The 17,618-nt window shown below is 37.5% G+C and overlaps 1 protein-coding gene and 1 non-coding gene across 2 annotated transcripts in view; one reads left to right on the top strand and one right to left on the bottom strand.

Moving 5' to 3' along the window:
• Nucleotides 1-1,130: 1,130 nt before the first annotated feature.
• PIK3C3 (phosphatidylinositol 3-kinase catalytic subunit type 3) overlaps nucleotides 1,131-17,618 on the top strand; it is a 130,017-nt gene continuing 113,529 nt past the window's right edge. Inside the window, exons 1-3 of the mRNA XM_002757195.7 lie at nucleotides 1,131-1,286; nucleotides 4,677-4,865; nucleotides 9,623-9,766. Of these exons, the coding sequence (XP_002757241.1) occupies nucleotides 1,219-1,286; nucleotides 4,677-4,865; nucleotides 9,623-9,766 (401 nt within the window). The 5' untranslated portion in view covers nucleotides 1,131-1,218. The remainder of the gene's footprint in view (nucleotides 1,287-4,676; nucleotides 4,866-9,622; nucleotides 9,767-17,618) is intronic.
• LOC118147050 (U7 small nuclear RNA) lies at nucleotides 15,473-15,534 on the bottom strand. Its single transcript, XR_004733223.1, has one exon. It is a non-coding gene; the product is annotated as a U7 small nuclear RNA (small nuclear RNA).

A 17,618-nucleotide genomic window follows, 5' to 3' on the forward strand; every position in this document is an offset into this window, starting at 1 on the left:
TGGATCACTGGAGTTTGAGACCAGCCTGGCCAACATGGTGATACCCTGCCTCTACTAAAATTACAAAAATTAGCTGGGCAGAGTGGCGGGTGCCTGTAATCCCAGCCACTTGTGGGGCTGAGGGAAGATATTTACTTGAACCCAGGAGGCAGAGGCTTCAGTGAGCTGAGAACCCACCATTGCACTCTCCAACCTGGCCGACAAGAAAGAAACTCCGACTCAAAAAAAAGAGAAAGAAATACATAGAAAATGGAGACTGTCTACAAACCACAGTGCTTCAAAATAAAAAAAATAATTAATTCAAAAAAGAAAATGGAGACTTTCATTCAATATCATTAATGACAAGTAGGAAGTATTAAACTCAGTAATGTATTAGACAGCAAGAGGGGGCAATACACGGAAGTAAATGGCACACTATTCTTACTTTCTAAGAGTTTTCAATCTAATTGGAAACGAATATTACAATGTGAGACTATAATAATTATACAAATAAATATAGAAGCTGACACAGTTCAGAGATCTGTGATCTAAAGTTACTATAGGAAGCCTCTAGGTTCTAAGTTGGGTTAAGGCTTGAAACCTACTTTGAATTTGAATCTACCCAGTTTAAACATTCACGCAAATACTGTGCCCAAAGTAGCATAAATATTGATAACATCAAAAATGAAACCCAGATTTATTTGTTCTCTATTTAATCCTTTCCTTACTCTTTAGAGAAAATCTTTGCTTGAAATAGCAAATTACTGGTCAAATCTACAATTTTTGGGAAGTCCACTGGAATTTAAACATGTCAAAATTTCAATTTTTGTGCTTGTACCTGTTTAGCCGGTAGCCAGTGAAAGCTGTTATAATTCTTTTTGAATTGCATTTTCTTTTGCATTGTTTTAAGTACAGCTCAAGCTCAAGTGACAGCGTCTCTGTCTTAAAAAAAAAAAAAAAGTGCTGGTAGGACAGGAAAACTGGAATGTAACCAGATAAGCCGTTTCCCGGTATACCTTTACCCTGAAGCAAGATGGCGGGCACTTGTGCGCATGCGCAGAAACAATATATCCGGCGCGGATTTCCGTCGCGTCGAAACTCGCTCCAGGTGGGGATTGGCTGCGTAGTGGCGAGGGCGGAACCGGAAGCTCATGTGTTGTGGGGCTCAGCTGGTTCATTTCTGTTGTTTTTTTCTGTTCTTAAGTTGCTGCTGTAAGTGGTGCCTTTGCCGACGTTGCGATGGGGGAAGCAGACAAGTTTCACTACATCTACAGTTGTGACCTGGATATCAACGTCCAGCTTAAGATGTAAGAGAACTCTCGGGACAGGGAGTGGGATTTCTGGAGCGTAGGCACGTGGAGGCAAGGGCCTGCTGGGACTGAGGGGGAGAAAGGAGGTGACTGGTCTCTAGGACCAGACTGGGGGCTGCCACCGGAGGGCTGTAGCCAGGGAGCCACGCCAGAGTGAATCGTGGAGAGAGGCTCTGCCGGAGAAGAATTGGAATACGTGGTCTCTGTCAGAAGCACAGCGGTAGGAATAGCCCTTAAATTCCACGGTATTTTACAGTCTTTGAAGCTTTTTGCTGTGCAGCCTTTTGAGAGTTTATTGCTGTCTTATTTTGCAAATTAAGAAATCAAGTCTCGTTCTAAATAAGAGGACGGTCTTTATTTTAGAACAGGGCTTGTAGGGTGGAATGAAGGCTTCAGAAATTATGGAGCGGTAGACACAGGCAGATGCGATAGTCAAGAATAAGATGAGCACATGATGTAGTATTAGCAGCACGGGAGGTGATAGAGGCCTAGGTTGAACTTCTAGGTAGTATGGCAGTATTTAGGCAGGGAAGGAAGTTAGGAGTAAGTCGAAGATGAGGGTGCCAGTTGCAAAATACCAACAAGATAGGAGAAGAGAGTCTGCAGGAAAACTGGGGCACCACGACTCAAGTAAAGGTCAAGAGCATGGTATCTTGAGGTGAGGATAATGGAACTGGTATAATAATGAGGGATGGGCAAGACGAAGTTGGAAATTATGTCATTTTTAAGGTGGTCGTATAGAAGTGTTGTCAAAGCTACCACAGATTATTGACCAGAGCATCATCTGTAATTAAACGTTTCTTATGTATGTTCAGTCAATATTCAACAAATGTGTGTCGGTCAAAGGCCTGCAGTGATAAGTAAGTTTTCTCAGTTGTCAGATGCACCTTTGAATGATCGTTTTATTTTCAGAAGTCACTTTTTCGCAGACAAATCCTTTATTTTTTAGTTTGTGGTGATGATGGTGAAAGTAATAAGTCAACAACCACCCTGTACCTTTGTATGATACTTTATACACCCATTTTAGGTATTTTCCGTAGCATACAGCACTAGTAGTTTATACAGGATCAGTTTTGATAAAGGGCTTTCCTTCAGTCTTGATGCTTAGGATTTCTTGGATATATGGATGCATTTTTTGAAATGTTTGAACATTAAAAATAAAGAAAAACCAAAAAACCGGTCCTTTTTTTTGGAGACAAGGTCTCGCTGTGTTGCCCAGGCTGGAGTGCAGTGACATGGTCTCAGCACATTGCAACCTCTGCCTCCTGGGCCAGGCAGCCCTCCCACCTCAGCCTCTCTAGTAGCTGTGACTACAGGTGCACACCACCATGCTTGGTTAATTTAGTAGAGACAGGGTTTTGCTATGTTGGCTAGGCTGATCTTAAACTCTTGGCCACAAGTAATCCACCTGCCTCAGCCTCCCAAAGTGCTGGGATTGCAGGCATGAGCCACCATGCCCAGATGGTCCTTTAGTAAAATACAGATACATTCAGTATTTATTTATTTATTTTTTTTGAGACGGAGGTTCGCTCTTGTTACCCAGGCTGGAGTGCAGTGGCCTGATCTCTGCTTACTGCAACCTCCTCCTTCAGGTTTCAAGTGATTCTCCTGCCTCAGCCCCCTGAGTAGCTGGAATTCCAGGTGTCCGCCAACATGCCCAGCTAATTTTTGTATTTTTTGTAGAGACAGGGTTTCAGCATGTTGGCCAGGGTAGTCTCAAAGTCCTGACCTCGTGATCCGCCCATCTCAGACTCCCAAAATGCTGGGATTACAGGTGTGAGCCACCACACCTGGCCCTTTTTTTCTTTTTCTATGGTATTAATAACAACTTACATTTAGTAATTGAATATCAGACTACTCACAAGACGTAGTCACTTTGGATGTCCTGAAGCACTTGTCCAAAATTGAGTGCAACATTTGCTTATCCCTCTAACTCTGATCACTGTTTTCTCTTACTTCTTTTGGTGATACCATCATCCATCAAATTTGTTAACAAAGAAATCTTTGAGTCTTAATGACACCCGCCTCTTGCCTTCTCTGCTCAATCACTCACCAAGTTGTCTTGAATCTGCCTGCTCTTTGTTCCATGCTCCTTTTTCTATTTCACTGGCCCAGCCTTAGTATGCCTTTTTCCTTTCTATTTTGGTGCAGAGTCTTCTAAGAGGGTCTTCTTGCTTTCAGTTCCACCTCTCCAGTATGCGCTTACACTGCTGCCAAAAGTATCACAAATACAAATCTGAGAATGTTACTCTCTCACTTCAGATAATTTCATTAACAGATGTTTAAATGTTCATTTTGACCAGGCACTGTACTGAACTTGGGGGCTACTTAGTTTCATCGTTTAGCCCCTATTTCTCATTTTCATCTGTAGCTGCTCTATGTGAGCTTTATTACGCTTTTGCTATACCAAACAACTTTCACATCTCCAGACACACCATCTTGCCTGTTTGCCTTTGTATATGCTGTTCTTTGCCTTTGGGGATGACTTTTTGCGTCTTTTGCTTTAACTCTCATGCATTGTTCAGGATTGTTTAAGACATCTATCTGGGATACTAAATCTCTTTCACACACCAGGCTAAGTACCCTTGAGACACTGATTTATCTTTCTATAATGGGAAGAACATTGGCTTTGGCCTCCCTGCCCTAGTGTTTATTCTCAGCTCTGTTACTTACTTTGTGACTTTGGATAATGAGTTTAATCTTTAAGTCTCTGTTTCCTCATTTACAAAATGAGAATATGGTAAAAATTATGTAAGAAACAATATATAAAATACCTGGGACAGTATCTCATGTAATCTTGATGTGTAATAAATGTTTCTCCCTCTGTGATAGTATCCTGTACATACCTTTTATTAATTTTTTAAAAGAAATGATCAGATAATGCATATGCTTAGAAAAAAAAATGTGAAGAGTAGAATGAAAACATGCAGTTAAAAGGAAATTTTTCTCCCCAGAAGCAATGACTTAATATTTTCTTGCAATACTGTATTGTTTATCTTTTCTTCTGGTCTTCTATGCCTAATATAAGTAAATGTTTCCTGAAAGAATAGATGAATAAGTGGTCAACTTGAAATAAAGAAAGTGAAACCTAGGCCTAGAAAGCTAGTGATTTCCAGAGGGTAGTTTAAGGGTTGGTGAAAGGGTTTAAAATTCAGAAGTATAAAATAGAAAAAGGTGTTGATTAAGATAGGACTGATAGTAGGTATGTTAGGATTTTAAGAAACCTTTATCTTATATAAAAGTAACATTAAATTACTATACAGGAAAATGTTGTTTACGTAGCAAAAAATTGCCTTGACACAAAGGTAAACCGTTTTTAGTACTTATGCATATATGTACATGCTTGAAAAATTCATACCTAAAACATTGTTACTCTTGTGCTTTCAGAGGAAGCTTGGAAGGGAAGAGAGAACAAAAGAGCTATAAAGCTGTCCTAGAAGACCCAATGTTGAAGTTTTCAGGACTATACCAAGAGACGTGCTCTGACCTTTATGTTACTTGTCAAGTTTTTGCAGAAGGGAAACCTCTGGCCTTGCCAGTGAGAACATCCTACAAGGCATTTAGTACAAGATGGAAGTAAGTGGTTTTCTGACATACGATATGTTCCAGACTGTTCTTACCTTTCTTTATGGATGTGGCAAGTATAATTTAGTAGGAATATGGAGGAATTTCTGAATCCTATATGCATTGATCAAATAATTTAAAGTAGAAATATACTCAGAAAAAGTATTATGCATGTAGTATTATAACTGCAATTGAAATGGAAATGGATTTATCTTTGTATTTAGCATATTGAGATTTTGGTAAGTACTTGACTGATTTACATGACCAAAACCAAAAACATATCTGTGGCGTTTTAAAATTCTTTACCATCCTGTGCTCTTGAACACATAAATACTTCTGGATAGTTTGAAATATTGTCCAACCTGATGTTTAACACTCAGATCTTTAGAGAGATCTGTTGTCATCTGTTCAGTAAAGTTTTTATTATTATTTTACATATGAAACTAATTTATTTAGATTCATGGTTTATTCAGCATGGTGCACTAGCAAAACATTGTCAAGATGCAGGGTAAACATAATGAACATGAAGTTCCTGTTTTTTTCAGAAGAGTATTGTGGATCCTTAAACTTACTCTTGACACTTCTTATTTGATATATATAGTGCAGTGCTGGTGTTTGATCAGTGATTGTTATTCAGCACTCTGGTAGGCTCAGTGCAAGATACACAGGTTGTATGCTTTTAAAGAAGGAGTATTCATGGAAGACAGGATGTGGCCACATGGCCAGCCAGACTATGCCAGAGAGGGTTCAACCCTGAGTGTCCTAGGTGTTACCCCGTGTGGCTCGGAAGGGTTTTCAGAGAGCAGAAGCCTGAACTCTGGTGATCTGGCCATATCAAAACCAACTATTTTAATGGTATAATTTCTTCAGTAGTCTTTTGTAGAGAGTTATCTGTATATCGATCTATATATGTGTGTGTATAGATGTATATGTATGTGTGTATAGATATGTGTGTATGTAGATGCACATGCACATGTAAAAAATATATCTATATATCTTTAAAAGTATTTAATAATTTTTAGCCTGGAAAATTTTAAACCTACACACATAGAATAATACAGTGAATGCTTAAGTTTCTGTTATATACCTACTGTTAACTCATGGCCAATCTTGTATTCTCACCATTTTGAAACAAATCTCAAACATTATAATGTCTTTTTTTTTTCTTTTTCAAACATCGTAATGTCTTAACTGAAAGTATTTCTGTATAACTGTTTATAAAGCATAACTACAGTATTATCATCACACCTAGAACAGTGGACCAGAATTCCTTAATTATATCAGAGGTTCTCAAACTGGAATCAGGAAGTCTTCAAACCCCTGGAGGTGTATGCAGAATTTTGTGTCTAGTGTATTTTTTAGGGACAGAGCTCAAAGCTTTAATTAGATTTTTGAGGTCACCTATTACTCACAAAAGAGTTATAACAAATTTAGGTTTAGAAGGTCAAAAACATTTTGGTAAGGAAAAATGTATAGTGGTTCTGGTCCATGTCTTGGCAAAAAAGGAAATTACAGCAAAAGCAAATTCTCAGTTAGAGGAGGATTAAAGGTTTTCTGCTCCTCCCATTTACCAACTCTTCTCTGCATTATTTTTTATATTATATATTTGCAAGAATGTAAAAACTCCCACGATTGACCTCTAAAAGTTTGAATTTTTAAAATTTGTAGTTTTTAAACTGTGAAAGTACTTACTAAGGAAAGTACTCTCAAATTATTTAAAATGACTTTTAAATTAAAATGTCTAAGCTATGTAGAAAATAAATTTAGAAAAACAGCTTATTTTGAGTGAAATACCATGAGAATAGGCTTTTAAAAAAAATTCTTTATGGGCGGATCATCTGAGGTCAGGAGTTGACCAGCCTGACCAACATGGTTAAACCCTGTCTCTACTAAAAATACAAAAATTAGCTGAACATGGTGATGGGTGCCTGTAATCCCAGCTACATGGGAGACTGAGGAAGGAGGATCACTGGAACCCAGGAGGGAGAGGTTGCAGTGAGCTGAGATTGAGCGACTGCACTCCAGCCTGGGCGACAAAGCTAGACTGTATCAAAAACAACATCATCAAAAACAAAACTCTTTAAGAGACTAAGAGAAAACCTTTGCACATTTTATACATCCTTCTCTTTCGTATTCAAAAGTTGAATTTATTAGTAGTTTATCAAAACAAAAGTTGCCATCCTAAAATGAATGGAGGTAAAAACTTTAATCCTTATTCTTTATAAGTATTTGCTTAAAAGAGATCTATACACCTTGGAAAGAAGAAATTAGGCGATAAAGGGATCTCTTGCTATGCAAATTTTTGCATTCCTTAGTTCAGATAGTATTTTAGGGGCAGTATGAGATTCCCAGTTATTTAAATCTGTTTGATTTCTGAGTTTCTGATTGTGAGTTGTGAGAGTTCTAATAATGAGGAACTCATCCCAAATTTATTCAAGTCTGTCATATCATGTCTTATTCTGTCCTATACTAAGAGATCCCGTGAGGGACACTTGTACTTTCTTTAATTACACTTAAGGTAAATTCTCATTTTTAGTTGTATGAACTGCAAATTTTTAAGTTTTTTCTTATGTGAATATTATTCTTTAGGGAAGTAGTTTACATTTTAAAGAACACTTATATTCCACATTGTGTCGTAAAGGATTTGAAAGTGGCTTTGGAGAGACGTATAATATAAATCTAATTCAAAAATTACAAAGTTAGGATTTAGAAATATTTGCATCAGTTTGAGTGCTAGCACAATGGTATGCGTGATGGAGGTACATGGTGGGGATTGGGTGATCCAGATTTAGGCTTTGCAATCTTGTCATGTTTTGATTGTTGCCAGATGAATGTAATCTTAAGGTTAATGAGGGTTAGGGGGTGGGGTATGGATGAATGTGTGAAGAGGGAGAGAACAAACTGGTGTCCAAAATATATACCTTTTTTGTGTCTGACTAGATTTTTTCTATAACTTCTAGAATATCTAAAGCAGCTTTCAAACTTTTTAGCTGAAGGATCTTTTTTTTTTTTTTTTTCTCCAAAAGAACCCTTCTGCAGAAGCCTAGTATATAGAACCAATTAAGTGCAGTTACTTTGATTTAAAGAGGTGTTGTTGCCTGCTGTTGGATAGCAAAAGGTTTGAGACAAATAATTAGTTGGTCACTGGTATTGTCTCCTAGTCATTAAAGGACAGATTACAGGATAAGAAATTTCACAATATTATCCAAACAAACAATTTTAGATATTATCGCTTATTGCTGTCTTTAGTTAACCTCCATGGTTTATTCCCTGGCAAAAGATGGCACTGCTTAGTGCTTTTCTTTTTAGCCTGCTCTACCATGTGGCTAGTAATTAAATAATTTCATTTAGTTGTTTGAGCCTATCTGTAGTAGATACTGGCTTTCTTAAGCATGCAATTTTTTTTTTTTTAATTTCATAGAAGAAAAGTATTTAATAGCTCTTTTTCTTAAATTGATAGCCATCTCTATTTGGTGTATGTAAGTGATTTTTTTGTTTAAGTATCTGGAAATTTTGTTAAATGTTTTAGCAATACAGATGTATTTATCATAGGCTAGGATATGTCCCTTAGATAATAACTTTGAATGAACAGAATAATTTTGAGTAAACAGAGAAATAGAATTCTTTGTGTCTGCTAGATATTAGTTTTTATATTGTCAACACAGTATTCTTTCGGAATTTAAAAGCCAGCTGCTCTTGAAGAGGATTGAAATTATTACATGAATACAATGTGAAATTTAAATGTATAAGAAAATTTACATAAATGTATAGAGGGTTAAAAAAAGCTGTGCTGTCATTAACTATATTATCATAAACAAACATTTCTTAGTGAGAGAATGCATATAGATGGGCATTGAAGGCATAAGGCACTAATAGCTTAATATTATCAGTATTAATGAAATAATTTGAGGAACAAAAAATTCTCATGTAAGAAGTAGTCACAAGTCTGTCTTGAGCAGTGTGGTAACTTCATGTGATAAAGGTGTTTTCTACTAGGAGGTTTGTTTTGGTTGTTTTTTGCCTGATTGATCATTCTCAGAAGTGCTTTTGAGTATGAGTAATTTTGATTATTTTATCTTCACAATGTAAAATTGGGTTTTGAAGAATGGTTAAAGAAAATCACAGTTTGTTTAAAAAGTTCTAACAGGTTGAAATGTTTTCCCAGGTTTTTTTCACCATTGTATTCTCTTGATGTTGTCTGAGTTTCTTGATTTTTTTTTTTTTTTTTTTTTTTTTTTTAGACTGTCTCGCTTAACCACTTAGGCAGGAGTGCAATGGTGCAATCTTTGCTCACTGCAACCTCCGCCTCCTGGGTTCATGCGATTCTCCTGCCTCAGCCTCCCAAGTAGCTGGGACTACAGGTGTCTGCCATGACCCCCTGGCTAATTTTTGTATTTTTAGTAGAGACAGGGTTTAATTGTATTGACCAGGCTGGTCTTGAATTCCTGTCCTCGTGATCTGCCCACCTAGGCCTCCCAAAGTTTTGGGATTACAGGTGTGAGCCACTGTGCCCAGCTGATTTTCTTGATTAAAGGATTTAACAGCTCTTTTTCATGAGTTCTATTAAAACAATTATGTCTTCTATTATTTAAAATGGAAAGTTGTCTTTAGCAAAATTGAGGTGACTGCCATAATATCTTACAGAGTATTAACTTAACACTTTGAAACCTTTTCCTCTGGCCAAAACTTTTTGTGTGGTTTGTTAATTTAAAAGAAAGATATATGTGTATGTGTATGTATATACATTTATGTTGACTTTATTTCCATAGCTGGAATGAATGGCTAAAACTACCAGTAAAATACCCTGACCTGCCCAGGAATGCCCAGGTGGCCCTCACCATATGGGATGTTTATGGACCCGGAAAAGCGGTGCCTGTAGGAGGAACGACGGTTTCACTTTTTGGAAAATATGGGTAAGCATTGTATTGTTCTCACCTGTAGGAGTGTAGCAGCTTTCTGATCCTTTTCTTTTTCAGAATGAGGAAAGGCTTTAATAGTTTATGCCCAGACTCCAGTGAAAACCAGTTAGGTACAGATGATTTGATCATTCCTTACACTGAATTTAACACTTATTTCCTATAGGATATGCAGATAGACTAAGAAATACAGTTTATATTGCTCTATTGTTGGTGATTGGCAATGCAATTTCTAGTAGAAAATAGAAGTCATTGGGAAATAGAACCTTGCATTTAGGGAGAAATGACTTTGACATGTACTATAACTGCTTTGTTACAGGTTTTATCTGCTTTTTATAATATTGACAGAAAGGTTGAAAAACAGGATTTAAAAAAGCTTTCATTTGCTAATGATGGTAATGATTGTAATAGAAAAGATAATTCAGGCTGGGTGTGGTGGGTCATGCCTATAATCCCAGCACCTTGGGAGGCTTAAGTGGGTGGATCACCTGTGGTCAGGAGTTTTGAGTCTAGCCTGACCAACATGGTTAAACCCCCATCTCTACTAAAAATACAAAAAAATTAGCCATATGTGGTGGTGCCCACCTGTAATCCCAGCTACTCTGGAGGCCGAGGCTAGAGAATCCCTTGAACCTGAGAAGTGGAGGTTGCAGTGAACCAAGAATGTGCCATTGCACTCCAGCCTAAGCGTCTGAGCGAGACCATCTCAAAAAAAAAAAAAAAAAAAGATTTTTTAGTTTTTGAAACATTTACAAATACTAGTTGTTTATTGTAAAAATAAAAAATCTCGTAATCCCAAAGGATATTTTCTCTAGATCCTTTTTTTCCTGGGACAGAGGGCTCAGTCTATCTTAAGAGAATTTGTAATATTCTATTATTACTCTGCATTTACTAATTGGAATTTTTCGCTAAAGAACTTGGCCCTCATCATGTATTTAGTTAGTTCATATAGGAAAGGCAGGTAAATGTTTAACTTTCTTTCCCTTTACCAATTTTTAGACTAATGAGTTTGTGCCCTAGTAACTTGCAAAGGGGTGATTGATGGCTTTTGCACATTTTGTTTTGAAGTTTTGTCATGAATTATTGGACTTAAACATTTTGAGGTATGTTTTAGTCCACTGCTGTCTTTACTTTTTGGTCGGTAGGAGTCCCTTCAAGTGGACCCCATGCTCTTTTGACAGTATGCTAGTAATGACTGGTAGCTTCTTTGATTTCTGGTAGACAAGTTTTCCAGGCTTATTTTCCAGGCCTGTTCCAAACCTGGAATCTCTGAAAGAAGTTCTGGTTTCCTTCATTGTGAAGTGGTATAGATCTTAATCTGTCTCAATATTACAACTGTCTTAATTTTTGTTTGCTTTAAAGTTAAAAAATGTTACTTAATTTTTACATTGTTAAGTATGAGCAGGATCTTATTTTGGTGTGTTTGTTCACTATTCATGTTTATGTTTCCATGAATTGCCTTTTGATGTACTTTGTCCTTTTTTAGAAATTGAGATATAATTCACATACCATAAAATTCTTTGCATTTTTTTTTGAATTGTCATTTTCTTATTGATATATAAAGAATCTTTGTAGATTAATGCAATTAGCCCTTTGTGGGTTATATTATAAATATTGCTTTTCCTGTTTGGTTTGTTCTTTCGAATTAGTATGCATTTGTTTGCTCTTCCTGGATTTTAAATTATTATCTTGAATCTATCAGTTTTTAGTTTTTGGGTTGTGAATTTAATGTTTTAGAAAGTTCCCATTTAAGATTCTTTAAAATGCTTTCTTCTGTTATGCTTTTATTCCTTTGCATTAAAACCTTTGATTCATCTAAAATTACTTTTGTGAGAGGAGTGATATATTGAGAATAGCTTTTTAGAGAAAACAAAAACAAATGGTTTGTGTATTTGTCTCAACAATACTTAATAAATAAGCCATCTTACCCAGCTGTTTCCAAATAGCATCCTTATATACCCAATGCATCATGTGTTGAAGTCTAAGAGAGGCATGATAGTGTATAGTGCCACAGTGGTTAGGAAAGCAATTGTAGGTTTTCTGGCTTCAAATCTTCACTTCTTTGCTTAGTACCTGTGTATCCTTGGGCAAATTATTTAATCTTATGCCTCAGTGTCTTCATCTGTTGAATTAAAGAAACAATAGTATCTACTTAATTGAGTAGTTTATGATTGTTATATTACTACATACATTTAATGGGCCTGATAAATATTATATATTTATGAATTGAATAAATACCATAATGAGCTCATTTCTGGGCTGTTTTGTCAGTTAGGATAGAATTATAAAATGTTTAAATATTAGATATAGATAATTTTTATTAGTCTTTCTTTTAAAATATTTCCAGGTTTGTTTTGGCAGATAAATTTTAATATTTTCTCAATTAAAAAACTGTTATTTTGTTAGCAAATCTCATTGAATTATATATGTTAATAAGAGAGAACTGATGCCTTTATAATATTCAATTGTTTTATCCAGGAATAGAATGTGTAAGGAAGGCTTCTGAACTCATGAGTGAAATCTAGATGTAATCCCATTTGGAATAGCTTGGTTGCTTACTAATACCTAGGTATTTTAGTTTAATGTTGCTATTAAAGGGATATTTGTTATTAAAATCCATACAGGAAACGTAATTTAGATATAGTCTGAAATATGGTAATCTTCAGTTTTAAAATATACTTTTTGATAAAATAGAATGTTACAGCAGAATGGACATATTACTAAATCAGTATTGTTCCTTTTACAGAGTGTTTGCTACTTACTCTTCTTTGCTAGGGAGGGGCTTGTTTTGCAACAGAGAAGAAAAAAAAATGTACAGCCCTTTTTAGTGACGAAATGTTTTTGAGAAATAACCAGACATTCCTCTTGATTTTTACTCCCAGATTCATCACAAGTGGTTTACCTTGTGGCATATCAACTGGAGGTTCCCTCATAAAAACACCTGTGTTAGTATTTATGCATTTTAGATGACTTTAGGGTCTAGTTTTAGGGGATTTTCTGACTAGGATGTAGGTGTGGGACAATTGGAATTTCCACAGAATTGCAGTGAAATGACCTGCCTAAATCCAAATAAAGTCTCAGATTGATTTTTGGTTCTGTTTTGCTTTTGGCACATTTTTTAAAAAGTACTATGTTAAATCAGTAGTAATGTGTTTAAGAATCATCTAGGAAGCCTATGAGAAAAACATCTTCCTAGGTTCTCACTAATTCAGTGTATCTGTGGTGGGGCCCAAGAATCAGCATTTTAAACAAGCATCCTGAGTTATTCTGTGAAAGGGAGACTATGTACAACCTTTTGAGAAACATTGAATTGACCTTTGTGATAGTAGTCTGTATATATAAGTATATACCTTATACTTGCATTCATGTGTTCCGCTTTCTTTACTCTTTCCCTTGGTACCCTGCTTTATTTGTAATTTCCTGTATATCCCAGTGAAAGGAAAATTGCTTTACCTCCCATCCAAACCAAGCTGGCAGTGTGCCTAAAGACAAATCAGTAGCACTTGTTCTACTTTAAAAAGTCATTAAACTCCGAGGATTTCCACAAAGGGAGCAGTAGCAATAAGTGAGTGGTTACTTAAATTTGTTTTCTGCCATTAACTAAAATAAGACTTTGAATCTTGGAAAGTCATCTCTTTTTTCTTAACTGGAAAATAGGTCATCTTACTCCTTCACATCCCAAACACATCAGATGCCCGATGTAAATGAAACCTGTTAGAAGCGCTGGTTGTGTGAAATTATCTCAGAGCTTGATTTCAACATCTTGAGTCATTTACTTATCACTTTTAGAATTCCATTCATCTCTGGCCGGGTGGCTCAGGCCTGTAATTCCAGCACTTTGAGAGGCTGAGGCAGGCAGATCCACGAGGTCAGGAATTCAAGACCAGCCTGGCCAACATGATGAAACCCCCTCTACACTAAAAATAAAAAAATTAGCTGGGCATGGTAGTGTGTGCCTGTAATCCCAGCTACTTGGGAAGCTGAGAATTGCTTGAACAGTGACCCAGGAGGTGGAGGCTACGGCGAGCCAAGATCATGTCACCGCACTCCAGCCTGGCCTACAGAGTGAGACTCTGTCTCAAAAAAGAAAAAAAAAAAAAAGAATTCCATTCATATCTCTTTACTAAGTATATTGTTCTTTTTCATTTGAGATGGAGTCTCACTCTGTCTCCCAGGCTGCAGTGCTGTGGTGTGATCTCAGCTCACTGCAACCTCCATCTCCCAGATTTAAGTGATTCTCCTGCCTCAGCCTCCCAAGAAGCTGAGATTACAAGTGCCTGCCACCACGCCCAGCTAATTTTTATATTTTTAATAGAGGCAGGATTTCACCACATTAGCCAACCTGGTCTTGAACTCCTGACCTCAGGTGATCTGCTTATTTCGGCCTCCCAGAGTGCTGGGTTTACAGGCATAAGCCACCATGCCTGGCCTTTTGTTCTTTACTTGATATTTTTATTTAACCCAGGTTTCATTTTTTGAACTTCCAGTTATTTTAAAAGAAAAACTTGATATCCCTGCTGTACATGGAAAACTAGTATTTACACTGGTGGGTAATAGTAAGACTAAATATAATAATGACTATGCTATTAAATTTTAGAAATTGAAGCAAGAGAATACCTAATCAATACAAATGATATGAAATTTATTTGATTTGCAAAATATGCATACAATGTCTGCAAAAAGTCCTTTAATTAGAGTAGTCCTTTAATTAGAGTAGTTTTCCATCACCAGATATACACAGGATATTCAGCTCACTTTCAGCTTAAGGGGAGGATCAGTCTTTGTATCATTTTCATTTTTGATCAGTGCAACTTCTATATAGTTGTAGGGCAGTTATCCAAACATAGCTAACATAAGCTTTTAATATAGGTCTAGATATTTTGAGGGGGTGGAATGCAAGAAGACTTAATCACCAAATCCTATTCCCCCTGTGCTGGCGCTTGTACTGACCTTCACCTCAGAGAAGGAATTCTAAGAAACCCTATGAAATCAAAACAATTCTTTTTTTTTCTCTCTCTGTCCTGCAGCTTGCCCTGTGGGTGGGCTGCCTCACAGTGGAGAAAATCCAGGCATTCCCCAGTCCTAAGCAGCTGCGGGTCTTCTTGTGCAGTTTTGGATTGTGAAAGATGATGTTCAGGATGTTCCTGGTGCTACAGCAGAGTCCTGACATCTCCTTGTGTTTTCCTGGTGTACAGCAGAGTGCTGACATCTCCTTGTGTTTTCCTGGTGTACAGCAGAGTGCTGACATCCCCTTGTGCTTTCCTGGTGTACAGTAGAGTGCTGACATCTCCTTGTGCTTTCCTGGTGTACAGCAGAGTGCTGACATCCCCTTGTGCTTTCCTGGTGTACAGCAGAGTGCTGACATCCCCTTGTGCTTTCCTGGTGCTACGGCAGAATGCTGACATTCCCTTGTGCTTTTCTGGTGTACAGCAGAGTGCTGACATCCCCTTGTGCTTTCCTGGTGTACAGCAGAGTGCTGACATCTCCTTCTGCTGCTGGTTCACAGCTACTTCCCTACATGGTGCTGCCATTCAGGGAGACAGGGCAATCTGAGTTGTCTCAGCAGGAAGCATGTGCAGATGTTTTTCCACCTGTCCTCAAAAACCATGCTATATGCCACTACCATTCTCATGACTTAGGGAAACACTGCCTTAAACCATAGTTTCCTCAGATGCTTCTCTTTTTTTTTTTTTGGTGGAGTGGGGAGGCTTTCTGGCAAAAATTGGAATGCCTGCTAGACAAATTCTAAAAGAGCAGTAACACTCCTCACATGTTTCTTATGCAATGAAATAACACCAACTGTCCTTAGCCTTTTCCCCTAAAGGGTTGTGATATGTACTTAGTAGCTGTTAAAGGTGATCCTCAAGGGCCAGGCCTGTTAGCTCATGCCTGTAATCCCAGCACTTTTGGAGGTCAAGGCAGACAGATTGCCTGAAGTCATGAGTTCAAGACCAGTGTGGCCAACATGGTGAAACCTTGCCTCTACTGAAAATACAAAAAAATGTAGCCGGGTGTGGTGGCATGTGCCTTTAATCCCAGCTACTGTGAGGCTGATGCAGGGAAATTGCTTTAACCAGGGAGGTGGAGGTTGCAGTGAGCTGAGATCAAACCACTGCCTTCCAGCTTGGGCGGCACATCAAGACTCCCTCTCAGAAAAAAACAAAAAGTGATCCTCAAGACATCTAACATTATAGTATTGGTAATCTTGTGACTGTCAGCTCTTGCTAGTATCTGTCTTGTTTACTTGAGTCAGTGTGATGCAGAACTTATTGGAGAATAGTCTGATTAACAGTTGAAAGACTTATTTGTTAGGGATAAGGCTAGAATAATTTATCGTCCTTAATTTGAAAGCCTAGCTTGTGAAATTTCTAAGTAGCTACAGAATGGATTGAACTGGCAAAGAACCACAGGCAAGCTGCAGATTTCTCTTGCAGTTGTTTTTTCTAAATGTGAATCCTGGAAGTCAAGGCAGTTGCTGCTGTAGTGGCTTGGCACTGCAAGCTGGAATATCAACAGCAGCTGTTGCTGGGGTCTCTGCTGGAGTCAGAAGGAGATCCTGCTGTGCTGTTTCTTCTGTCTTGCCTGTTTGGCTTAATTTCCCAAGTGGACACGATGCTTTGAGCATCTTCTGGCTTGCCACCTGGACGCTGTGTAACTCTCTGCAAAGTTCCATTAGCGTCAAAAGAAAGTATTATGTTCACTTGCTCATTTGAGTCACTTGGCATCACCTGTACCCTCCACATCCCCTATCCTTATATCTCTTCTCCAGATCCATCCCAAGGCACCTAAATCATTTAGTAAACTGACTTCTTGCCAAATGTGCTTATTTTTGATTTAGTTAAGTTCAGCCAGCCAAAGTATTCACTGGGGGATGGGAAGGTGGAGAGAAGGAAGAAAAGCCTTCTGCTATTTCTGAAGCTACATTTAAGAATATTTATTTAAAGTGATATTATCATCTCACTGTACATAGTTCCTTAGAGACTGCTCTAAGCAGGTCTGCTTAATGTTGAATCTATATCTCAGTTGAAAGAGAAAGGAAATTAACTTTATAAGAGTCATGTATATGTGTAGTTTTTGTACTGTAACTTTCTTTTGATGTTTAACATGATAAATACTGAGAATTATGATTCATCACAACCAGTCAGTGCATTTTGTATGGGCCCGTAAGGTAAGCTTTTGCAAATACAGTTACGGGAATTACCTGTTTTATTGCCAGCTTTAGAGACCTTATAACAGATAATGGTCCTTAATCTTACTGTGCTCATGAGTTTGTAGCTATCTTTTATAGTTCCCTATCTAAATGTTTATGGCATCATTACTTACATACATTATATAATGTTTAGTGAAAATCTTTATTACCTTAGGAAAACCTAGGAAGACATTTTTTATTAGCCAGAACATTATAATAATGATTTGAAAAAAATTTATATTAACCTTTAGCAGTCAAGTAGATGATTTTTTTTTCTTTTGAGGCAGGGTCTCAGTTTGTCACCAGGCTGGAGTACAGTGGTGCAAACATGGCTCACTATAGTAGCCTCGTCCTCCCAGGCTCAAGCGATCCTCCCATCTCAGCCCCTCAAAAACTTCAGGCATGTGCTACTGCACCCAGCTAATTTTAGTGTTTTTTTTTTGTTTTGTTTTGTTTTTTTCTTTTTGTGGAGGGATGGAGTTGTACCATGTTGCCCAGCCTGGTTTCAAATTCTTGAGCTCAAGTGGTCTGCCTGCCTCAGCCTCTCACAGTGCCGGGATTACAGGTGTGAGCCACCATGCCTAAGCTTTACCTTCTTTGTTTTTTTTAAAGTATTAAGTGTGAAAGTGTATGAAATGCTTTAGACTTGCCTTTTCACCT

This window comes from Callithrix jacchus, chromosome 13 (assembly GCF_049354715.1).
Source record: "Callithrix jacchus isolate 240 chromosome 13, calJac240_pri, whole genome shotgun sequence".
Taxonomy (NCBI): domain Eukaryota; kingdom Metazoa; phylum Chordata; class Mammalia; order Primates; family Cebidae; genus Callithrix; species Callithrix jacchus.